Raw genomic sequence first — 26,725 nt, 5'->3', positions numbered from 1 at the left:
CTCCAACTTTATGCACATCTGACACACGTGAGCAATATTTCAGTACATATGCACCAAGTAGATTCATTTAATAATCGACTTCTTTCATGGAAGAAATAAGTTTCCCAACATAACACTAATGAAAGACAGAGTACCATTTGATTCTTGCACAAATGAACCTGTGTGATGGTCTCATTCCATCAGCATGCGAAATATGAAATATTATTACTCCAAGATAAAACATGACTTATTTCAGGTTTGACTGACTGACCCTGTAATCTAATCCAAAGTCCAGTGTGTTTTTCACTTAGAGAAGATCAGAACTGCCCTTTTAACTACAGTTAGAGCTAGTTGTTAAGATATGAATAGATATTTTTACAGTTTCCATAAATAGATATGACTACGGGTAACTATCAAAATACAGAAAAAAATATTACTTCAGCCATTATTATTAATAATCTTTACAAGATTCCTCTTATGTTTAGTATTACATGGCATATAAGGCACTGTTGTTTTTTGGATTTCTTAACCCTTAACCTAAACAGAGGAAGCTAAAGACATTGGTCTTCTTGTTTCACACTTAAATGGTCTCGATACATATCCTAATATTTTTTGTATTATTGTTGAAGTCATAACACAAAAGGTTGCTAATTGATGCTCTCAAATTTGAGCTTGAGTTTCTGTCTTGTTTTCTCTGATCACAAAAATTTATTGTTTTCTGTAAATAATCACAAAAAGAAGTGAGTGAGGATAAAAATTATCATTGTCTTTGTAATGTAAGTCCTAGCATGAAGGCTTCAAAAACATACCGCATAGAAAAGTTTTCTTTTGATGCACGGTGCCAAAGAGAAGTTCAACTTTCACACAATAAGTAGGTATCATAAAATTACCAAAATTATACATTCGGCTATTTTATATTCCTGTCAGTCCTGCCGCCAAAAGTCCATGAATTGAGAATTAATTATTATGCAATATGGTACAATAATTGTATATGACAAGTTAAAACTGAATGCTGTCCGAGAAAGGAAGCCAGACTACTGCCTTTCACAGGCAGTGCACTACCTACCAGATGATCTGAACATGTCTCACAGACCAACTCAATGCTTGACATTGTAATGGGCTCCTCCCTATTCTTTCCAAACTCTACAGATGCTCTCACACAATATGGCAAAGCTAGCAGCCACATGGCAAGGAGTTCTGGCTTATCCACAGCCTCTGTGCTAGTCACATGAATCCTTTAGCAGAGTTTTGAATGAATGTGTAGGGACCCACTGAAATGTGACAAGATGAAGTAGTTACACTTGCTCGTTTCAAAGATGTACTGAAAAGTTGAATGATCTAAAAAAAGTGCTTGTAGTGCTGTTAATAGATTTTCAGAATACTGTTGGTCTGAACTCCCTTGCAATGCAAATTAATCCTAAGGTCTTTGGCAACAGTGGTTTATTGAATTCATTTGTGATGATAAAATTATCTATAAGTATTCAAGTCTAAAATGAGAATGAACCTGACAGTAACTACCAACTTATTTCAATAAAATAAAAATATACCTGTCCATTGTGTTGCCTTCTGCATCAAAACATACCTTTTGTTTGTAAACATTTCTCTTGTTCCAAGCAAATGTGTGTGTGAGATGAGGATCAGCTTCGTAAGTACGGGTGTGAACTGATCCTTCAATTTCTACACGTACATGGACATGGGTAAGGGTTGGAGGAATTGTTGAGTGAGTCAGCTGCATTAGGACACGTGACAAATATCCCGGGGCCTGGCTGCTGCGATAGACTAAGTGCAGACCAGATCCTGGAATCCGGATACTCTCCTGAAGAATCTGTAAAAGCAAGATCATGAACCACAATTTGTATAACGTAATATGTATTCCTATAATTTTGAGTTCCTTGACAAAACCTGTTGTTCACACATGTTTTCCAACATCCAATAGCTTATAAATGAACTGTTTTATGATCTACAACCAAACCAGAGCTGAAAATCTTTTTTTTATTTTGGACCACTGATGATGTTTTAAGTCAGTAAAAAGAAATACATGTGGTAAAATAAATATGTATTTTTAGTAGGTACATAGATGGACCTAAAATACCTTAAGCAATTCTATATTAGCAGCTATGTACGAACAACAGCATCACCAAATCATCTGCAAACAATCTTAGAAAGTTGCCGATATTATCAACCAAACCATTTACATGAAAGGTAAATGGCCTCCTGAATTATCTTGTTTAATTAAGAATTATAACTGTGCTCATTAAGTCCAGAATTTATAATTTTTAATTATTTTTATTACATATACATAATAAACATGTATGGTAGATTGTAACTGTACCTAATGCATGACATGAATTTAGCACAAATTAAATATTGACTTATCTTTTCATTTACTTTTAAAATTCTGCTCACATTTTTTAGTAGCCTATAAGCACACAACTATTTTCATTGCAGAGGTACGATGATTTTGTGTATCGCAAATCACAAGGGACTTTTCATCTTTTCTGTTCAGATATGATGATTACCTATGTGCTGGGGCCAGTTGAGAGGGGAGGCAACAATGACATCCTTCTATTTGTGGTTGTATCCCATGCTTGAATTATCAATATTCATATTTTTGTATGAAGAACTCATAAGACTACCTTCAGTTTTGATCTTTGTTATACAATGCCTATACATAATGAAGGAAGTAAAGAAAGGCAGTCACACTATTGTTGGGGCGCTGAGCAGCTGACAGGCATGTAAACAAGCTTGAAAAAACAGTTGAATTTTCAAACAATGTCCTACACAACTAAGCAACACAATACATAAGCACAACTACATTTTCCTAGGTGAGCCAGCAATGTTTTCACACTTGTTTATGGGTCTGGCAGCCCATCAATATCTCAACTGTATGAAGACTAGTTTCCTTTCTACCCCAGACAGGACTTTTAGTACCATTTTACACAGTACATCATTTACTAGAATATTTTTTTATCACTAAATTATTATGGAGACAGAATGGCTGACGAAAACTTACCTTCAGAAGGCAGAATTCCAATTAGTGATGATTGGCACATCTAAAAATAGAAAAATATTGCGTTTGTCTATTGGCAGTACCTGGAATTTTGTCTCCCGAAAGTAGTCACTGGCCCACCATTCAGCCTCTTTGTAAGCTTTTACTTTTACACAATTCCATAGCTGACGTCACTAACATAATCCTGTGTGGTGACACTCAACTTTGAGGTAGTTGATTCAGATCCTGGTGGGAGAAGAAATTTTCAGCACCAGTAAGAGCAGAATGCGCAGAACTGTAGAAGTTCTTGATCATCAGACGTTTTCGACAACATCCTGGATTAAATTTCAAATCTTCCCTCAGTGTCCCATGAGTGAGTGCATGGTGCACTTTGATTGTGATCTTTACCATATAGTGGAGATGCTGAGTCGCTGATAGGCACAACAAAAAGACTCACATATCTTTCGCCCATTGAGGCTTTTGTCAACAATAGACACACACACACACACACACACACACACACACACACACACACACACACACACACACACACAAAACTGGTCTCAGGCAACTGAGAACTGAGTTGTGTGTGTGTGTGTGTGTGTGTGTGTGTCTACTGTTGACGAAGGCCTTAATGGCCGAAAGCTTTAATTGTAAGTCTTTTTGTTGTGCCTATCTGCAACTCAGCATCTCCACTATATGGTGAGTACCAATTTTCCTTCTCGTAACATTGTTACATTCCATCCAGGATTTTCCATTGTTTGATCATGATCTCTTTGTCAGATGAGGCCACTACACTTGGTGTGCCCTTAATGCTATTGAAGAGTAGTAGGCTGTAATTCAGCACCGAGTTTCACCCACTTCCTTTATCCATAATCATACAATACAAACATGACACCACACTATAATAATAACAATAATAATAAGTCAGTGTGGCTCAATGTCCTGGTGCAAGTCTTTCAATTGCACCCCACATTGGCAACTTTCATGATCCTTACCTACCCCAGAGAGCCTACTGAGATAAGGAAGAAAATCTTTATATCATTCAGAGGCGAAGGTCAGGTTAAATGCAGACTGAAATATTCCATGGATTAACCAGGATTCAGTCCCATGATCTTTTCATTCCCAGGCATGAGCTTTACTACTGGACCGCCAGGCCCGACGCACAACACTACATATACCTGTTAGTTACCTCCACTCAACAGTTACACTCAAGACACAACCCTCACACCTATGACCAAATGGTCTATTGTGTATACAAGAAGAAAAGCCCTTTCCAGTAAGCTGAATGAACCAACCCCTCTGGGTTATCACCTACACAAGAATGCCATTCAACTCTTTCTTAACAGTTTTCACCAGTAAATTTTATATCTGCATAATATTTGCATAATTACTAACACTGAAAAGAGGCCAGCATATTTGTCAGGATTGATCAGTGTGAAATTAATGAATTTATGTATAAGAACTGATTGGTGCAATAGTATTGTGTGAACGGAGAAACTTATTTCATGAATCAAAAGCTGTAAACCTTTCGCAAAAAATTAGAAATATTACATTTCTAGAGATAAACAATTATGAAGAAGCATTTTAATAAGACAAGGAATGTATAAAAACCAATCTGGTGAGATGGTATGAACATCAGACATAAGAAAAACTTCAAAACCAAAAATGCTCACAAAAGCAAGTCAAGTATTCAAAATTGACAATTTGCTCATCAGTAAGAAATGTATTTTGATAATGTTTGCTGACAATTTAAGTATTGTTGTAAATAGTATGATGGTAAGAAAGTAAAGAAAGTGTGCTGACTTTCAACATAGGATATTCCTGAAGCAAATAATGACAACAACCTTTTCACTGTCAGGAGAATATAATATTCTCCATTCAGCCTCCTATTATTGTGAATCCAGGGATTTCGAAGTGTTCACTTATGCTATCATCAGGCAGTAATGTGAAATAACTATACATTTTGTGCTCTTGTGCAAAAAATGACAATACTTTTAAAAGTTACTTTTTTTTAAATGCAGAAGAACATGTTTCCTTCTCCTTATCAATGCAAAATTAGATGACATATTATATCCTTTTAATATAGGTGAATTGTTTCGCAATGTTGTTGTTCTGGTCTTCAGTCCAAAAACAGGTTTGATGCAGCTCTCCACACTACTCTCCGCTGTGCAAACTTCTTTATCTCTGAATAGCTACTGCAACTTACATCCTTCTGAATCTGCTTACTGTACTCACATTTTGGTCTCCTTATATGATTTTAACCATCAACACTTCCCTCCAATTATAAACTGGTGATCCCTTGATGTGTCAGAATGTGTCCTAGCAACATGTCCCTTCTTACAATCAGGTTGCGCCACAAATTTCTTTTCTTCCCAATTCTATTCAGTACCTCCTCATTAGTTACATGATCTACCCACCTAATCTTCAGAATTCTTTTGTAGCACTACATTTCAAAAGTTTCTATTCCTTTCATGTCCAAACAGTTAACCGTCCCTGTTTCGTTTCCATACGTGACTAGAATCCATGCGAATAATTTCAGAAAAGACTTCTCAACACTTAAATCTGTATTCGGTGTTAACAAATTTCTCTTCTTCAGAAACACTTTCCTTACCATTGCCAGTCTACATTTTATATCCTTTCTACTTTGGCCATCATCAGTTATTTTGGAGCCAAAATAGCAAAACTCGACAACTGCTTTCAGAGTCTTGTTTCCCAATACAGCATGTAATTTATTTTCCCTGAAAATGCTTATCTTCTCTTTTATATTTCATGTACAGTCCCACAGCAAAATTTAGTGCTTCTGCTTATTGATGTTTTCTGCAGTACACAAATTCCTCAGTAATGAAGCGGCCAGTATCACTGTGATTTAAGTAGCCTGGAACTTCTTGGTGGCAGACTCATCTTTCACCATTTATTTTATTTATTTCCTTTAAAATTAATCTCCAGATCTGTGCAATAATTTACAAATGCCTAAATTTGGAAAACAGTTTGCATGTGTCACGAATGGTGCAAACGTCACTAAATGGCTTACACGTCACAGATAAAACAGACAACTGCAACACTGGAGTGACTAGAAATTCAGGCAAGACACCATTAAAACTGATGGCAAGCATCACAGCATTAACAAAGAGTCATGCCATTGATTTCTTTATGAGCAAAGACTGAACAAATATGTATTTAAGGAATTTTCCATATTAAATTATGCTTGCTGGATGTTTTAGTTATCTGACAGACATATTTTTACAAATTCTTTGATTACTGAGTCCTGAAAGATTACAGCTAGGGCAAGGCTCTTAAAACTTTTTTGCCCATTATGCTGTTATGTGGGTATTGAAAATTCAGACTTGTTGAACTGAAGAGGATGAGTGTACAGCTTTTATTTGATACAGTGGGACAAAAAACCACTATACCAAATATAAATTGTGCAGTCACAACAATCTGTTTCCCGGAAATCCGAACTGGTTTTTAAAAATTACTTCCTATTAATGGAAAATACCATCTGTTTTTCCCATTTTCTTGTTTTATTCCTATTCTTATGAGTGGTTGTGGATTTTTGTGCAAAAAGCCTTTTGAATATAATGTATGAAATGGAAAATGGACTGTAAACATACCAATTTTACATGGTAACATGATATTAAAGCCTGAGACTATGTACACCTTGTTTCCTCTAAGGCCACCTACAGATTCAAATCTACATGGGTAGCTTTTCAGCAAATTAAATGCCCCATAGAATAATGCACTATACAATGAACTAGTATCTCTAGAAACAAAAAAAAAAAAAAAAAAATTCTATGTTCTTCCAGCACCATGGTGATTAATATTCCTGTGCTTCCTACTAACATATTCCAACAATTACATTAATTTCTTCTCTACACGTGGCCCACAACAGATGTGTTGTCAACATGCCCTGAGCAATATGGTGCACCATATAGTGATCAAGAATTAGTCTTTTTGTAGTCTTCCTACATAATTTATGATAATAAGTTGCACAGCTTTTATTGAAAAGGTCCTCATTAATTTACTTCCTATCATGTCCTTTGATTTATTTTAACACAGTGCTCAGTTCAAGCATAAATAATGTAAAAAATAACACACAAACCTTAGTTTTTAATTACCCTGAAAATGGCTGAGCAGTAAGCAGCTGTGAATTTCATCCATAGCGTACTGAACATCCTGCAATGTTCTGGAATCTCACTGAATATGCAACTCACCAAAATCTTGTCTTACTTGTTCTCTACCTCCTCCTGTGCCTTTCTATTAGTTTGTAACCTCTCCTGTCTTTTTCTCTTTACATTATTCCCATTTTTCAGCCCCTATTTTTCCAAAATTTTGCTGACACTCATGTAATTTATGTTTCTATTTTTTGTGTTACTGTTTTTATAACTCTTAACTATTATCAAACTGCTTCCTAAAGCACAGGATTAATTCCAGTGTTACATCAGTTTGCTGGTCTATTTCTTGTGTCCAGAGTTACAATGACTCAACTTTTACACCTTTTGCATTTCAGTCTTCTTTCCTTTTATTGGTAACAAATTCTTTAAATTTCTTAAAGGGCTTTATTTTACTACTGACCACCTGTAGCTGTCTCACTTTCTTTAACTGCTAAATAACAGCTACTGATAATTGTCAGTTCTCATATGCCTAATTCCTTGTTTGTATGTCCCAACCTTTAAACTAGTGCCTTACCTGAGTTTCTGCAAAAACTAAACTTCTTCCAGGAATGCCACCAACTTTCTCTGGCATCCAGGTTGACATAACAACCGGTCGCAACAACTCATGGTCATGGTCCAGGCATGGTTCCCGTTGCGCAATATTTGAAAACAGTGGCATACTGCTGAGAGGTACACCTGCCCAACAGCAATGGAGTGTTAATATGAACAGCAATTACATAATTATGCATAAATTAAAAAGCCTAATGTCATAAGAACTGCAAAAGAAACATTTAACAAGTCAAGAACAACTGAATTAGAGACATCTACCTAGTAGTGTACAGCTTCCTTCTCATAACGCTGATGATGTAGCACACTGCAGATATCATCATGGAACAGACTCCCCTTGACACTGAAAGTACTGGAGAACCATACTCGTCAACACCTAGATATGTTATTGAGATTGATTAGTAGGGACAAAGGTGAAGATGTCCTGCTTCACTGAGTTAAGCTGAGTCCAGCAGGACTGAAGACAGGTGATATAGGGGCAAATAAACAGATGAACGTGATGGAACAGTATGTTTCCACATGGTCACTGATGAAGCATGATGGTGGACATATCAGAGGCACCATTTCATCTATTGTAAATGTCAGCAATGCTCCCACTTTTTTTCTGAACTGTGCTCGGTTGGCAACAGAAATGCCTCACCTCATATGGTTATAGTATCCCCTTGGGGTCCAGTGGTACAAAACGCAGATGTATATAACAAGCTGCCACCTGTCCTGGCCACTGGCAACACCTCTGAAGATATGCAAGGTGAACAGTATGACCGCAAACATACGCACAATGTGTTTGTTGTCAACCCCATCTTCCACAGACAATACAGTAATATGTGGTGCCTGCTCCGGCACTAGAGGTGCGAGAGGCACTGCAATTAATGCTGCCATTGCAGGCAATGGCTATCGTGCTACTTATCATGTGCCTGCCCATATCACAGAAGTATTTTTCCACCGGGCACCTATAAAGAATGCCAACCAGTCACGGAGAGCCAATTCACACCAGGAGTCACACTGGGCCATAGTGCCAACTGCAATCACCAGTCCTTCAGTCAGAGGTCGCACTGCCCAGTGTTTTCATACGCTCAGAGTCAGATCCGAGTTTTTACTTGGGATGCTGTCCGAGTTCACAATATGAGCCACTGACATCTTTGTTCTGAGTCATGTCCCAAGTTTTCACTCGGCACCTCCTTCAAGTTCTTCACCATAGCTACCAATGCCTTTACTCCGAGTTATGCCTGAGCAATAGCTCTCTGTCTCATCTGGGTACCCCATGCTGGGCTCAACATTTGCTGCCCTGTATCCCGTCTGTGCGCAACTTACTGTCACTCCCTGATTATGTTGGCTGTGTCACTGGTCTGTCCACTGAAGCCATCTGTCCACATCAGCCATATCTACCTCTGACCCGCTACTATCTTCCACCTCCCTGGGATCTCTCCTCTGGACTTTCCTTGAGGCCTACCACTCTCCACTGATATCATATGGTCCTACCAAAATCATCCTTTAAGAATTCTCTTGCTGTGACTATCAAAGGACTGGAACACAGTAGTGTGTATTCAAGTATGAATGACTGTTCTGTTGTATTCAGGCTGAGCATAAAAGAAGTGCATTTATTTCTTACTTCCTGGGATGCATTATTTGGCATGGCTCCCTTGGCCACAACACAAAAGTGGTCAGCAACATTTTTCTATATTGTGAGTAACTGATAGTGATGTTACTCTTCCTCTGCCTCTGTTTAGTGAGTTCAGTTTCACATGTAGCTCATTGCTTTCTATATCCCATGGAGCAAAGAAGTTGTAGATGGCACAGCTGATCACCAGTTGTTGCCTAGCACTGAATTGGCAAGTAATTTGCAGTACTTGTTTTACCATTTCTCTATTGCAAATTGGAATATTTGTGGTGACGTTGTCACTAACATTATGCTATCCATAGCAGCCAACACTGGCTGTGGCATTTCCCCCTAAATGCTGGTACTTACAGTGTCACATGAAAAATCCAGTGTCTTTTTGATTTTGAAGACAGAAAACTTCATGTGGTAGGCACCCATGATTTGATTGTGATCAAATGTTTTGATACTGTACATCTTGGCATGACACATGAAATTATTTCATTCACCATACAGATAGGAGTGCTTTCTCTTGAGCACAATAGCTATGTCTAATTCAGATGCTCATGAATATAAATGTCCCAAAATAGCCACTTACAGAAATGTAAGTCACAAGAAGCACTGCAAATGAACGCCACAACTGAGAAAAAGAAGATACCATCTCACTGATTAACACTGCCACTATGAAGTTCAGCAACCAGAAATGGAAGTACAATGATGTGGCAAATAAGTTTGTTATGTTAATGAAATGGAGGGAGGAGGGTATTAAAACTGAATATTCCACTAACATTGGAGCCATTTGATATGGAACACTTGCCCAGTTGGACACACCGTCAGGTGGCTTGCGGAGTATGGATGTAGATGTATATGTACTGTGAAGAAAGAAATTGGTCATCGGTTTGTTAAGAGAAATATTCCAGCACTCACTTGAAATGTTTTATGGAACTCATAGCAAACTTTTAAGATGGTCTGACAGGGATTCCTCCCAAATATAAGTCTAGTGTCTTAACCCCAGTTAGCCTGCTAAGTGATCTTCTTGCAAAAAACAGACCACCTCTAAATGAACACCCATATCAAAGAAGAAGAGTGCTGAAAATGAAGAAAACAAGTTAATGTTACTGAAACTGACAAGTTTAAAGAGAGGATATACTGCCCGAAATGAAGCTGTGAGGGCATGTCACGAGTCGTGCTTGGATAGCCCAGTTGGTAGAGAATTTGCCCACAAAAGGCAATGGTCCCAGGTTGGAGACCCAGCCTGCCACACATTTTTAATCTGCCAGGAAGTTTCAACAAGTTCAAAATGTTGGAGGTTTCAAGAGCACAAAGATATACCAAAAGAAACACAGACAGCATTAGTGAGAAAGAGGAAATTAACAGTCCTGGAAACCAACCTCCACTTTCCATTCTTCCTTTTTTCCTTTTAATTTATGGTATTGCAATAACAAACAGTTCATTAAGTAATGAATACAGGTTCAGTTATGAAAACAAAGTCCATATGGAAAGCAATCTATCAAGGCCTTCTTCTATCACAGCCTCATTTCAGTTTAGGGAAACTTTGGATAAGATAATTGGAGTAGACTCTGAATATGCCAACTACATGCCCAGAAATTTACTACTGCATCACCTCTTGTGGTGTGGACTAAATAAGCATAAAAATGAAAGGACAGAAAGAGCAGAGGAGAAACTTGTACATGTAAATACAAGCAAAGTGTGAGATATATATTTTTTGTCCAAAATGTCCCTTACAGATTACAAGAAATAACTATTCAGTATAGCACCAGCCTACCTATGAGTATGTCTCCTGCTTTATAAAGATTATTCTTTCTTTGTTATCATAACATTTGTAAATCATATGTATAGCTTAATCAATATCTCCAACACAATAGTTTACATTTATTCAATAGCTTACAATTTTTGTGTTCTCTTAACCACTTCCTCAAAATATTATTTGTAAAATGCACAACCATAAAGTTGTTATAATACAATTACAGAAACATTTTTTATTTAATTGAAAAATTTAGGTTAGTAATTAATTATATTTACTGCTTCACATACAAAAGAAGTGATGAACAACATGAAAACAGCACTGAACATAACATGTTATTCATTTGGTGAACAAATATATGAAGGCACAAAATTGGAGAGAGACTGATGGAACAGATGTGTTCATTTTTGTGTGAACTGAGCAAGCATCCTTAGACAGCTGATAATCATGTACAACTTTCAATGAAGCAGTGAAACTTACGAACTTTAAATTTGTAAGTATTCTGCAGAAACATACAGGTAGTGATAAATGCTTAAATGTGTAGAATGACAAATTTGTCAGTCTCCAGAAATGATCAGTACAGTTTTAGATGAAGGCTCCCCTGCTTCACATATAGCCATCTATTTCAGAGGAAAACTGAAGACATTGTATCTCAATAGACCAATACACTGTAGTATTTTTGTGGCTCTCTGCCTCATTTTATGGAGTCAACATCATCCCCAGTGTATGAATTGATTCGTTGTTAATGACAACACTGAGTTAAGAATTGACACTAGCTTCTGAATGTAAGATCTCCCATGAAAACTGAAAGTAAAACTTAAGAGGCAAATTTTCAGTAATACGTGCAGCTTCCAACAGCATACACCATGACCGCAGTCAAGAGCCAGCACATACTTCACTTGAAAACTGAGTAAAGATTTGTGCATCCCATATTAAATTTGATTGTGATCTCTCAACAGTTAATATGATCCAACCATTGTTTGAAAGTACTTACTGTCTTTCTAACTGGTAGAGTATGCAAGAATAAGAAAATGTGAACTCAATATTGAACATCTGAGAGTCTTCCTCAGGTAATCCAAAGATACCTATTTGGAGGAATGGCCGTAAATTAAGGATTCAGTGATGTTTATGTCAAAGGCTATAAAGATACACATGTCAGCTGCCTATGTTTCGTTCAAAGCTGTATCTGGGGGTCAGAAAACATCCGTAATACATTGCAGTGATTGCAGTGCAGATAACTTTCCCAAAATTGTAATTTTTGTCATATTTAGAAACTTTGTTGAAACAGAAGTGCTTGAAATAGCTGAACATGATATAACTATGGCTATTTCCTCAACTGCACGATGAACCAGAAAACTTTATTTGGAAACAAGATGGTACATGTCTAACTATGTTAGGAAATGATTGGAATATGCCCAAAACCTTTTGGTTGGCCACAGGGAGCCCGATAACATGAAATGTTAGCATATTTTATCCAATATGATGCTTGAGGAGTTCCTTCTTTTGGGGTTTGTGAAGGGGCATTTGTAGGACTGAAGCATCTGTTGCATCAATCAATTAATCACTTACTAAAAATATGTTGATCAAGGTATGAAGAAATCATCTACTGAAATCATATTGTCATGTGAAATATGATGCTCATATTTAAGTCTATTTTACATTTTAAGCAACATTTAGCTTTAGTAAATGTTGTTGTTGTTGTTGTGGTCTTCAGTCCTGAGACTGGTTTGATGCAGCTCTCCATGCTACTCTATCCTGTGCAAGCTTCTTCATCTCCCAGTACCTACTGCAGCCTACATCCTTCTGAATCTTCTTAGTGTATTCATCTCTTGGTCTCCCTCTACGATTTTTACCCTCCACGCTGCCCTCCAATACTAAATTGGTGATCCCTTGATGTCTCAGAACATGTCCTACCAACCGATCCCTTCTTCTAGCCAAGTTGTGCCACAAGCTCCTCTTCTCCACAATTCTATTCAGTACCTCCTCATTAGTTATGTGACCTACCCATCTAATCTTCAGCATTCTTCTGTAGCACCACATTTCGAAAGCTTCTATTCTCTTCTTGTCTAAACTATTTATCGTCCACGTTTCACTTCCATACATGGCTACACTCCATACAAATACTTTCAGAAACGACTTCCTGACATTTAAATCTATACTCGATGTTAACAAATTTTTCTTCTTCAGAAACGCTTTCCTTGCCATTGCCACTCTACATTTTATATCCTCTCTACTTTGACCATCACCAGTTATTTGCTTCCCAAATAGCAAAACTCCTTTACTACTTTAAGTTAGTAAACATTAACAAATATTATTTAATTTTAGAACCTCAACATTCATTCTTCTTCTTCTTAATTTTGAACACAATGTACATTAGAAACTGAGAAGTAATTCAAAATATAATTTAATAGGACATATAAACAATTCACCCACCAAGTGCCAGCATGAGAAAACAAATAAAATATATGCAAACTCGTAAGCTTTAAGAGCCAATGGTTCCTTCTTCTGGCAGAAAGGTTGAAGGGAAAAGAAGAGGGATGAAGGAAAGGGATTGGTGAGGTTTGCCAAATGAGGAGTGTTATTGTAAAGTCGCTCGGAACCATGAGTCAAGGGAGGTTTATTAGATGGGATGAAAAGGAAAGACTGATTGTTGGTGCCTGCACCAAACGCTATCTGAAGGTGTAAAATCTCATCTGGTACAGGCACCAGCAATCAATCTTTTGTTCTCATCCCATGTGGTAAGTCTCCCCTAATCCAGGGTTCTGGGTGACTTTCTGTAATGTACTGGTTGTTACCTATCTCGTTTATTAGATAACTGAAAAATTGTGGAATCTTATGCGGTATATTGTGGTAGGACCACACTCTCACCACGTGTTTTTGAATGAGAATAATACGAGTAGTTCCAGCACAATTTCAGCAAGACTTATTTATTAGTAGCTGCTGAAAGATTACACACTGCAGATCTCTTTTGTCTAGGGGTTCTCGAAGTTTCGTCTGCAAAATAATCATTCCAACAAGCATGGCCTGGGTTTTCTTCTCGTTTTAAATAAACGCTACCGGATCTGAAATACTTTCAGCTAAAAATTATATTTATTCATACTTTTTGTTTAGTAACTACACCATTTTCACTATGAAGATTGATACTCTAAATGCATTATACTGTACTGGTCACATAAACATGTCCATCTCCCTCCAATACCAACAAAGAAGTGGCGGGCTAGCCAACACGTGCCCGGAAGTTGCAGACATTCCTGCATCCCAGATTCTTTGGTCTACTGACCTTAATAAACTCCAAAGATACATATAAATAAATACATATAAATATACAACATTCAACATCTCAAATGAATCCATTATTTATCATAAAAGAAAATATTCATAATTAAATATATTAAACACATTTTCTGGCAACATAATGAAGTTACCTTAGCTCTTTACTGTGGGCATCGTACTTTTTGCATGAGATAAACTTTATCTCTGACAGTTAATTACATTACAGTAACTATCCCCATTTCCTAAATCTCATCATTCCTTTTCCTCCATCCCTCTTGCTTTCCCTTCAACCCTTCTGCCAGAATAATGAGCCACTGACTCAAAAAGCTTACACATTTCCATATCTTTTATATGTATTTTGTCACATAACCAGTTGGTGTGTAGATTTTTTATCTATTCTGTTATACCTTCAAACTGAGAAATAACTGCACTTCTAAGTGTGATTTATGTCCCAGAAAAATATGTGCAAAGGTAATGAAGTGAAAAGTATCTGAATGTATCTATATATTCCTGTAACAAGTAAAGTGGTTCCACATGGCGAGTATCTTTGTAAAAGTTATCAATAGATGAATAAAACTACTACTACTACTACTACTACTACTACTACTACTACTGCTGCTGCTGCTGCTACTAATATTACTACTACAGTAAAATACTGCAATACACTATTCTGAGAGAGGGGGAGTGGGAGAGGAAGAGAGTCATACAGAAAAGGGAGGGGTGGAGTGATTTTCCACCTCAGTGGGTTTACAACAGTAGATATTAATTAATTTCTTACAGACAAAAAATAACATTTACAGAATTTTGCTTGAAATCTTACCCATTCCAAGAGCAAGAGAGCCTGCATTTTCAGAATATATATCTGTGTCATCACTTAGCTGCATAGTCACAGGTGGCAAAACAACAATTTGGTTCCATGGCACAAAAACCGTCCTTGTTAGAGGTCTAAAGGGACTTCGCTGAAACTGCAGTGTTACTGCTCCTCCACCGTTAACCAAGACATCAAACCTGTCAAATAAGAACAAGAAATTTAAATTCAATTAAAAAGTTTAACTATTTATATGGCCAAGTTCTGCTGTATACAGCAACTGGCAAATTTATTTTGATTTAACTTTGCATTCTGATGCCCTACCTGCAGCCGCAGTCATTAGATACCCAAAGGAGGTAAGTCCTGTTTGCCACCTGTCTCCAGGTTGTGGAAACTTTTTTCTGTGTGTGTAATCATATTTTAACTGTTTCCTTATATTATATCCAGAGGCAGAAAGAGGGGACCAGTCCGGCATTTACCTACATGACTACAGCAAACTGTGCAGATTTGACCTGTACTCACTCACCATCCTGTCTCACAAATCAGTGTGCTGTGAGTTACGCTATACTAGCAGGTAAAGCAGACCAGACATTACCACTTCATAATTATCAGTATCTCTGGTGCTACCATTGGTTCCCTGTTGTGCGGTATAGTTTTTGTGTCACAGCAGCTGTTATGGTCGTGGAGATACGAATGGTTGAAGTGGTTGCCACCATGTCATGGTGGTCACCAGAACATCTTGCATCTCTTTTGCATCAATGTATTTTATGAGAGAAATAATTTGAAATTCTCATGCTTTTATAAATATTCTAAAATGTTAAAGAAAGTTTTCAAATGTTCTAGAATATTCTCGAATGTTCTAGAATACAAGCTAGAAATGGCACACATCAATTTGACCAATGAGTTGTGCAACAGAGTACAGACAGAGGAAAAACTCATTAAAAATTTGTATCTGTTTACAGAAAGGAACTACATAAGCAGTGAATGGTGATGTTAGGGAACAGTTTTAGCAACAAAATAACATAGTTCAACAAATAAATCAGAGAATACCTGGATAAGAAAAGAATATTTGAAGCTACTGATACAATGATGAATCAAGACAAAAAAGTAAACTCCCAAATTCACTCAGTGTTCCATGTATACCCATGATAAGAGACTTCTAAACAACTTCATAGAAGTGGAAATGTTAACTGGGAAAGAGAAAGGCAAGTCAGTATTAATACTATGCACTCTATTCATTTCAACTTACTTACCATTCAACCCTAAAAGATTCCAATCTCTGGTACAATTAGCCCATAGTATTACTATCAATAAAGCACAAGGACAAACATTTTAATGCAGTGGAGTGAATTTGAAAGAATCATGTTTCTCATCTGGACAACTATATGTAGCATGTTTATATGGTGGAGTGCCACAAAACTTTTCCATCTTTGCTCCAAAAACCAAAACATCTAATCAGTTCATACAAATTTACTGTGGATAAGCTAGATGCTACCCAAATGAGAAGATTAACTGCACATTTTTGCAACTGAGAAAAGAACTGGAAAAAAGGACCAAGTAAAGCAGGTCCTTTTCAGCTAGTTTAAAATATAATGTAATAAGACTAAATTGACAGTTTATAGTACATGTTTAATTACCATACTTTATCATATCTGGAAAAGTGTAAATTAGTAATGGCAACTGAAAGGTTACTTTCATACCAAGTTCTGTAGATTCCATTATGCAGCAAAACCTTAATGGATATTGATAGGATATGAGAAAATTATACATCCAAACACCACAATAATAAATAATCATCAATAATGTTAAACAGCTTAAGTCATTAATACATGAGATAATATCTTCTGCACAAATATCATATTTTAGCTAATATAAATGTGCTATTTAATTATCAAAAGTTGTCATTTTTCTTTTTGTTATATAGTTCATTTGCTATTTATCCATACTGTTTAGCTCATATATTCTGAAAATGGATTTTGAACGTATATTTTTTGACCATTTGCTTCAAACTGTCATATGTACAACTCATTGTTCCTTCCAGTTATTAGCTTGGTGCATAAGTTTCTAGCATTCTTGCTTTGCATTTTGGTGTTCCAGTTACTATGGATTTATTATCAAGTGTCATTTTTTATTTGTAGTTCACTATTGCTATTTGAGCTTACATATTGTCACTTTGTCATTTGGAGATAGTAAGTGGAGCTGTGGATGCTAGAAAATGGAGTGCCAAGTGGATAAATTGAAACACATCTGATATACTCTTCTGTTGGAGTTCAATAGAGCAGTGACAGTAGTGCGGGCAGCTAGAAACATTTACACTGTGTATGAGGATAATGTCACTGGACAGTGCACAGCAAGAAAATAGTTTTCTTATTTTAAGGAGACTTAGTGACTCTCCATGTTCAGGAAGACCTTCGGAGTTTGATGAAGATCATTTGGACACATTAATAAAAATGTGATCATTCCGCCATTGTCTAACATTTGTATGCAATGGGAAAGGTTCAAAAAACAGTGTGTGGGTACTGCACACTCTAAGCCAAAATCACAAAAATCAGCAGGTGGTCACACGTGCATCTCTGCTTTCTCATCATCACTGGTGACAAGAAACGATGTCTTTCTGCTAACATAAGATTGACCCCAGACAAAGCAGCAACTCCTTGTACAAAGACCAGCACGCAACCATAAAGGATAATTTTATGCATCTGGTGGAACAGTGACAGTGTGATGTACTATGAATTGCTTTCCAAAGGTGTAACCATCACTACTGACATTTACTGTCAACAACTGAGATGTCTTGCAGACACAATCCAAGAATAACAAAAATGAAGACTGCATGAAGTGATGCTACTTCATAATAATGCCTGCCTGCATTCTGCTAGACTGACAAAAGAACACTAAACAGGAGGTGGGTTGGGTACTCTTTCCACATCCACCTTATTCGCCTGATCTTCACCCCCTGATTTTCACCTTTCCCGCTCTCTATTGAAAACTCTTCAAGCAACTTCCTTTCCAGATAAAAATGTGTTCGAACATTGTTTGAGATTTTCTTCGCCTCAAAACCATGTGACTTCTACTGTCACAGAACTGAAAAGTTACCCCAGTCGACAGACAGTTGTAAATAGTGAAGGAGAATGTACTACACAGGGCTGTGATGTTTCAGCACTTTACATGAAAGTGGATCAGTTAGAGAGGCTTTTTATCGCTCTCTATGAAAATGTAATCTGTTTTCTTCCAACACCCACTACTTCTAAATTCCCTACATAATATATACTGCAATAGATTGTAAAGTAATTCAACATGATTGACTGTGAAAACATCACTACTTCTCAAGTTGTTTCAATGTACACAAATGCACTACAGTCATTTGAGTAAAAATTTGAAGCAATTTGTGTATCAACATTACCAGATCATTTCAAATCTGCCTAATAATGGCGACTTCATCAAAAAGATCATGTATGAATGATCCTGATGTGTTTTGTTACATTTGTGGTTCTCTGACTACTCTCAAAAGCATGAGAGAGAACATAACCTCATTTGTCAAAAAAGTATACCTATCTTATTTCAGTATAAAGTTAGGAGACCAGCACAAAACTTTTGCATCACGTACTGTTTGTCATACATGAGTTGTAGGTTTGACAAAATGGAAACAAGGCAAAAAGAAATCTTTAATGTTTGTGATTCAAATGACATGGAGAGAACAAGAAAATTATGTAGATGATTACTATTTTTGTGTGATGAAAGTTGGTTGGCTAACAAGAACAGTATGAAATCAGCCTGAAATCTGAAATCAGCCACAAGGCCCTTACCACATGGCCCTGACATCCAAGCCTGAACCCTCCACTACTTTTGAATCGTCATCATCATCATCGAGTGAAACTTCAGATCCTGATAATAACTGCACACTCTCAAAAGGATAACCAGAGCAGTTCACACAAGAAGAACTGAATGACTTGGTAAGAGATGTAGGAGATCTGGGTCTCTCAAAAGAAGCAACATACAATTTAGGGTCTTGATTAAAGAAAAACATTTGCTTACTCTGGGCACAACATCTACTGGTTTCAATCAAGACAATCATAATTTTATGACTATTTCGTAACAGAAGGCTCTCTTGTTTCTTGTTTATAGTAAGAACACTGAAGGTGTGTTATCAAGGTGTGGTGTTCCTAGAAAACAATGAATGGAGGCTACATATAGATTCTAACAAAAGAAGCTTCAAGACCATTTGTCAAGAAAGTTCGTCAAAGCATTGCCTAAAGATGGTGACTGTTTTAAGTATCGTCAAAGCATTTCCCAAAGATGGTGACTGTTTTAAGTATATAAGTCCCTTTTTTTCTTTTTTTTTTCTTCTGCCCGAGTCCAAAAGGAATATTTGTGGGACCAAGTATTAGAAGTTTAATGAAAGATGAAGTATTTGAAGAACGATTGGTTTGGGCAGGATTTAAGAATGTGGCTGACAATTTCTTTGGGAATAGGAAACACCCAGATTTTGAAGTCAAGGTGAAAAATATGTTGATAGCTCAGAAACATTTAGGATTAAATTTGATCCATTTTTTCATAGCCATCTTGAATTCTTCCAACACAATTGTGGAAATGATAGTGAAGAACATGGAGAAAGGGCTCATCAAGACATGAAAGAAATACAATCATGTTATCAAGGCAGGTGGGATGAAGGGATGATGGCTGACTATTGTTGGTCTCTAAAAAGAGATAATATGGAGGTAAAGAACAGAAGAAAAGCTTGAAGACAAAATTTCAGTATGAAGAGGAAGCAGTACTGAAATAGTGCAGTGTCTCTACAAGGCTTGGAATATACTTAACTTAAACTGTGGTTAGGTCTATTAACCAATGTGTGATGTTTGATTTTGTTTACTGCATACATTTGTAAACACTTTACATTTAACTAGTATAGCTGTAAGTGTCTTTATTACTATATTTAAGTGTCTTAATATTCTAAAAATATGACATTTTCTGGTAACATTATTACTGTTTCTCATATGTGATAGCCAAAATCTTACTTCATATTTTTCAACACAGGCCAGCAATTAATAAAAAACACCCTTCAGGATTAGACGACTTGAACAAAAATTTGATTTTGCAGCCCTGTGATACTGATGAGTATCTGTTTCATTATTAAACACATGGAAAACAAACTACGAACTTATACACCAACCTAATACTTTCCAAAACCTCTGCATACAAACCTTACCACTGTGATCGCATACCAATGTGACCTCAAGCAGTTTATCAAGGCTTTGGGTCCATTCCAAAATCTGACACCTGAATCCATCTCCCTCCTCACACTGCAAGCCCATGCATTCCTGCCTTTTACCAATTCTGTAAACTCCATAAACCTAAACCCCACAGGTCTTCCTACTGGTTTTCCCATTGTTGATGGGTACAATGCACCCACATATGGGACCTCTGCCTTTGTTGACAAGCATCTACAAAGTATTGTTCATAACCTCGTGTCCTACATTCAAGACACTACTGACTTCCTTCACAGCCTCTCCAGTTCCTCTCCCCTTGCCACCACACTTCTTGTTGGTCACTCTGGATGCAGCATCCTTGTTCACCAAATCCCACATGCCCACAGCTGCAGAACATCCTCCTGATACCAGACCCACTATCTTTTTCCTAATTCTCTTAGCCAACCACATCCTGATCCACAATTACACTCTAAAAAATGACATCCACAAATGAACTAACTGAATGGGATGGAAATTGGTGGATGTGAAGTACATGTACATAAAAAACAAATAATTGCAACTTCTTAAAAACTGGATGATTTATTTAAGAGAAACAGCTTCACGAATTGAACAAGTCAGTAACACACTGGTCCACCTCTGGTCTTCATGCAAGCAGGTATTCAGCTTGGCATTGCTTGATAGAGTTATTGGATGTCCTCCTGAGGGCCAAATTCTGCCTGACTGGTATGTCAGAGCATCAAAATCCTGAGATGGTTGGAGGGTCACACCCACAATGCGCCACATGTTCTCAACTGGCTGGCCAAGGTAGGATTTGGGAAGCACAAAGTGTGGGTGGGTATTATCTTACTGAATTGTAAGCCCAGAATGGCTTGCTATGAAGGGCAGTAAAACGAATCATATAATATTGCCGATTTACTGCTGTATAACTCCTAAAACCACCTAGTTCACCCACATTTACACTTTGAGTCATTGTATCTTGGTGAGAGGCAAAGCAGTAGGTTGACATATTTTTATCCAGTAGTGTCATATGATGTAATGTTCTGGGATGACTCATATTTAGAAAAGGTAGTCTTCATTACTCAAAAATGTGCTGTAAGAATAACATTTTGTGCTCACACACAATCACATTGCAGACATCTGTTACAGGAGGTAACTGACTTCTGCTTCACAATATATTTCTCCTGTCATGAAGGTTGTTGCAAATAATCCACTGCAGTTTTAAAAGAACAGTGATGTGGATCCATCAGCGGCTGATCATGTTTTACAAAACAGGAATTTATCATCTCATATCCTAGTAGGATAAATATCTTAACATGTGTGGTGATTACTTTTCATGGTACAATTACATAGTCTTGTTGTGGCAGTTGTTCATTTTTCATTTGACAGCCCCTCAAAATACTAGAATACTAATCAATAATTCAATATTTATTTTATGCTTTTTGCACAAAAGTAGAGAATGAAAAAATTTGAAAAATGCATGAAATGTTTTGTCAACTGATTTTTCTAAAAGTAAGAAATGGGATAGATTAGAGAAATATTCAACCTGCCTCATTTGCTGTATATGAGAATCATCCAGAGGCACATAAAATGTTTGTATAATCTACTTTATTCCTTGGTTTTAGGTACATTATTTTACAAAACATTTGTAAATTATTTTTTTCAATTATTTATTATAATGTGTAAGAAAAGATGGTGGGTATGAATTATTAAGACATAATTGTTTAACAAAACTTGTAGAAGGTTAGCAGGTAGCAATATTTATAAATGCATATGTAATGTGAATGTTAAATGACTCATTCCACATCATTACAATTAATCATATACATGATCCAACTAACTAACAGAAATGCAAATTGTAAATTTTATTTTTGTGACAGTTGTTGATTGGTATGGCACAAAACAGTTTCAGTTAATGGCTAATAAGTAGTGGGAAGATTTCTGGATATGTGCATAGATGTTGTATTTGGGATTCTAAGTGTACATCCTGTTTGACTTATCTGTCAAATGTGTCTTGTTCTTTCAGTGAATTTAAAAATGGGCATCATATATGAAAGAAAATACACACACAGCTATTGATGGGGTCATATATCAACAGCCTGAAAATCCTTGAAGTGTTACACCTTTATGGTACCTTGTGTGTTGCTTTTCAGACAGCCCTCCTCCACAGGTGAACCACCAACGAAAATAGCATATCACAGAACGTGATTACTATTACCATGAGGTGGATATAAAACTATCACCATCGTGGTTACTTGGCATTTATTTATGACACAAATAACAATTGCTGAGGAATCTGAACTGGTGGAAACAAGAAGAAAGATGTCTAACATCTCATAAAAATCTACTTATGAAATAGTATGTAATACATTCTTCCATCTTGTGTGTATAGTTTCAAAAGGAACCATACAGACGAAATTAGACAAATGAAAAATTGGACAGAGGTATACTATCAGGGAATCTTTCTGCACTCCATCCTTTACTGTAATGGGAAGAAATATTACATACAAGATGTTCCACAAAGGGGTTTACACTGCATACAATAACTGAGAAGATAGTAATGATACCCTCATCCAATTCTAATTATATGGTGCTCTCATGATTAGTGTGGGTAGCCATTCATTTGGTTTTCTTTGTTTATTTTCAGTTGCCAGTAACTACAAGTAAGATGGTTGGAAACTTGTCCTTGAAGCAAACAAAGTGGATTTTAAGGCATTATTAGAAATGTGAAAACATAAAAGAAGTGCAGAAACGATGGCAAGCAGACTTTGATACTGTGCCACAGTCACATGTAACAATACTGAAATCGTGCAACAACTTTGAGAGGGAGAGAAGTATGCATGACCTGGAGAAGGAATGGTACATCATGAAGAAATCAGTAGTGGACAAAAGAGGGGTGCCTGCAGTGGTATAAGCTTTCACAGGATCCCCAGGAAATACATTCAGTACACTACACGTGAATCAGTTGTATGCAAATCAAGCATTCAGTGCATTTTAAAGCAAGCAATCTGAAAACCCTACATTCCCAGGTTGCTTTACACAACAAATGAGGATTATCTGGATAGATGCTTCAAATTTTGTGAATGGATTTGTGATAGTGAACAGGTGGCAGCTATCACTGCTGTGCTTGGCCTGATGAGACAAAGTTTAAATTAAATGGAACCACCATGTTAAGGAAGAACAAGATGTTAAGCTTCCTGTGTTATCAGTGTGGTGTGGTTTGGCTTACCATTGTGATGCATGACAATTGCTAGATGAAACACTTGTTGAGCTGTGGATAGGCCAAAGAGGAAGAGTTGAGTTTTCACCCGGATCTCCTGATTTATGTTGTTAGATTTCTTTCTGTGGGGAACTCTGAAGGACAACATCTACACTACAATGCCATGTACATTGGATGCCATCAGAGAGATGACTATGACTGTCTTTGAATCCATTCTAATGGCAACCATAAAACTTGTGTCAATCTGTTCCACAGTACTTTATTGCTGCTGATGGAGGACATACTGAACATCTTCAGCAGTAATACGTCATCAGTAATGTCGAGACCATCTATGTGACTTAAAAATTCATAGTTTTTGTTACTTTTGTTTGAGTCATTAAAGTTCAGACACTGTAAACCCCTTTGTGGAGCATCCTGTATATTACAATGAACGGTAAGGAGTATAAGTGTAAATACAATTATAAATGTTATGATTTCAATTAGGTAATTTCAATAAAACCTCAGCAGCATTATTTCAAATAAACTATACCCAAATATTTTGCATTCCTTATTCTCTGAAATGAGGAAATATGTTTAATTATGCACGAAGGAAATTGTTCTGTAATCACATGTGGAAATTTAACAGAATAAACTTCTACCCTGCAAGAACAGTCAGTTACACTGGAGCACATTTTTCTTAGTATTTTAGTTATGATGAAGGATATGAAGTGAATGGAAGTAGTATTTTACACACAATATGCCAGAGGTTTGTGATCATTTTTCATATAAAGCAGAAGTATGTTTCTACAGATTGTAATAGTTATTCACACACACACACACACACACACACACACACACACTCTCTCTCTCTCTCTCTCTCTCTCTCTCTCTCTCTCTCTCTTCCTCTACAGTGACTATACAGATGAGACTGCTGAAATTGAAAGAGATATGGTCTAAAGCAGACTGCCAATATACATATGGAGTGATCACGAAGTTGCCACCTGGGGGCAATGATGCAGTGTATATGCAATATTAGCATGGCTCCAAGGCAGGTATATCAGTACCAACATGTAGCCAATGGATCAGTGTGGCATTTGTATTTTACTGACATGCGTGCAGTAACTGCGGAAATGTGAACTATGGCTACATCATTACCAAATGTGTCTAAACAGAAACAATGTGCTACTATGCTTTTCTTGGCTGCTGAATGACAAACGGTGGTATACATCCATCAGAGAATGAAGAATGTGTATGAGACACCACATGTGTTGAATACTGTGGTTGTGCCAAGTTACATGATGGGTGCTCCTGCCTCATGATAATGCATGTACCCATATTGCAAATTTCATAACGTAGAAGTTATGCCAACTTGGGTAGGAAACACCCACCCTACAATCTTGATCTCTTCCCATGTGATTATCATGCCTTCAGTCAGTCTAAAAAGGCTTTGAAGAGTCAACAATTCCTGTCAGACAAGGATATGAAGCAAGCAGTTATGGATTTCTTCACACAGTCTGACACATTGTTTTACCAAACAGGTACCTTAACCCTTTAACTGCTCTGGACGTGTTAACATGCATGCCTTTGTACTTGTCCGTGTGCTCTGAACGTGTCTAGGTGCACCACCAGTCCTTCTACCTGGTACTCTGAATGTGTCTACGTGTAGACAGAGCACACAGCATTCAGAGCACACAGGGACAGGTACAAAGGCGCAAGCATTAACACGTACAGAGCAGTTAAAGGGTTAAACCTGGTGCATCAGTGGGATGATTGCCTCAATGTTCACAGTGATTTTGCCTAATTGGCATACTAATTCTGGACTTTACAGCCTTCAAATGGGAACTTTTTGATCACCCATTATATTTCATAATATTTTGAATGAGTAGCGAAGTTTGAACAATGACATGTTTGCAGACACAAGATGAATGACTGATCATTTCTGTTTCCTGACCCTAATGTGGGATAAAATTTGGAGTATAGAGATTTGGAGAAAATGTACAAGTGTCATGACACCTCTAAAATACCATAAGAGAGAAAACAATGTGAAAAATTTATCTCATTTGTCGTGTGAACACTGATTCTACCTAGGTCACCATGTATTTCAACCAGAAATAGTGTGCATCTTAATGGTATGTTTTTTAGTTTCAAGGCAAGTTGACAATTTCATTTTTGTGTGCAATTTTTGAAAACAGATGTAGTGGTCTTATTGGGGGAGCTTGAAGCATAATATGTTTTTGAGTTTTTGCTGACCTGCAATGTAATGCTTTGTTTCTGAGGGAGCTGTGTCAAACCTTTTTGCAAAAGAATAAGAGAAAGGCCTCCACTACAGCAGAATGGAAGAGTTGAAATGCAATTTTTTTAATAGCTGGTACTGTGGTTGTGGGCATATAACATTAAAGAGTAAAGCTATGCATGAGCTGCTTGGTCTTTGACAAGATCACTGCAAGAAATATTGCTACCAACTGCATATTATATTCTTACTGTTCATTTACCACAACAAATACTTTTTTCACTATAGCTGCATGACCTCAAAAGCTTATGCACTATGAAATCATGAGAAGAATGAAGAAATATGCTACCATTATTGATTGGAGGATAATTCAAAGAGAGATACTTCTGAGATCAAAGCAGGTTAACTGCTTTGTCAGTTATCTTTATGATTCTACAAGTATTTACACCACAGTGTATTATCATGCCAGAGATGCTGTTTTATATTACATTAAACAAATCATTAAATTTTACAAGTTCCTCCCATTACAAGTTGCTGTAGTATGATACTGCACATTTACCACACAACATCAATAACTTTATGCACAAAATGTACAGATCAGTTAAATGTCTGTAAGTTTAATTGCTTGATTACCTTGTTACAATCCATCTTTAAGAAACATTATGAATTTCTATATGCTACAAACCAATATTTATTTTGTAATATTAGACTCCAATATGCAGCATACAATTCATAACTGATATCTGATATGTATACTTAAGTTTTATGTTAGAATTATATCTTAAATACTGAGCAAAAAAGTACTGTTCAATATTCTCAAGAAAAAGTCTCAGTCATGCATCATATTTTAGATTTTCTCGGTGGAGGAGGAGGAGGAGGAGGAGGAGGAGGAGGAGGTGGAGTATGAGGAGAAGATTAGTGTTTAACATTCCATTGACAATAGGATGGAGAAAGAGATCAGCCACG

The 26,725-nt window shown here is 36.8% G+C and overlaps 1 protein-coding gene across 1 annotated transcript in view; it reads right to left on the bottom strand.

The window, feature by feature from the left end:
- LOC124788744 (teneurin-a) overlaps nt 1-26,725 on the bottom strand; it is a 191,951-nt gene that overhangs the window by 90,154 nt on the left and 75,072 nt on the right. The window contains exons 8-10 of the mRNA XM_047256026.1: nt 15,142-15,329; nt 7,658-7,818; nt 1,562-1,804 (exon numbers count right to left, since the gene is read on the bottom strand). Coding sequence (XP_047111982.1) covers nt 1,562-1,804; nt 7,658-7,818; nt 15,142-15,329 — 592 coding nt within the window. The remainder of the gene's footprint in view (nt 1-1,561; nt 1,805-7,657; nt 7,819-15,141; nt 15,330-26,725) is intronic.

The sequence above is a fragment of the Schistocerca piceifrons genome, chromosome 3 (genome assembly GCF_021461385.2).
Source record: "Schistocerca piceifrons isolate TAMUIC-IGC-003096 chromosome 3, iqSchPice1.1, whole genome shotgun sequence".
Classification (NCBI taxonomy): domain Eukaryota; kingdom Metazoa; phylum Arthropoda; class Insecta; order Orthoptera; family Acrididae; genus Schistocerca; species Schistocerca piceifrons.
Note: the sequence above shows the minus strand (reverse complement) of the source record. Positions and strands in the feature narration are given on the sequence as shown.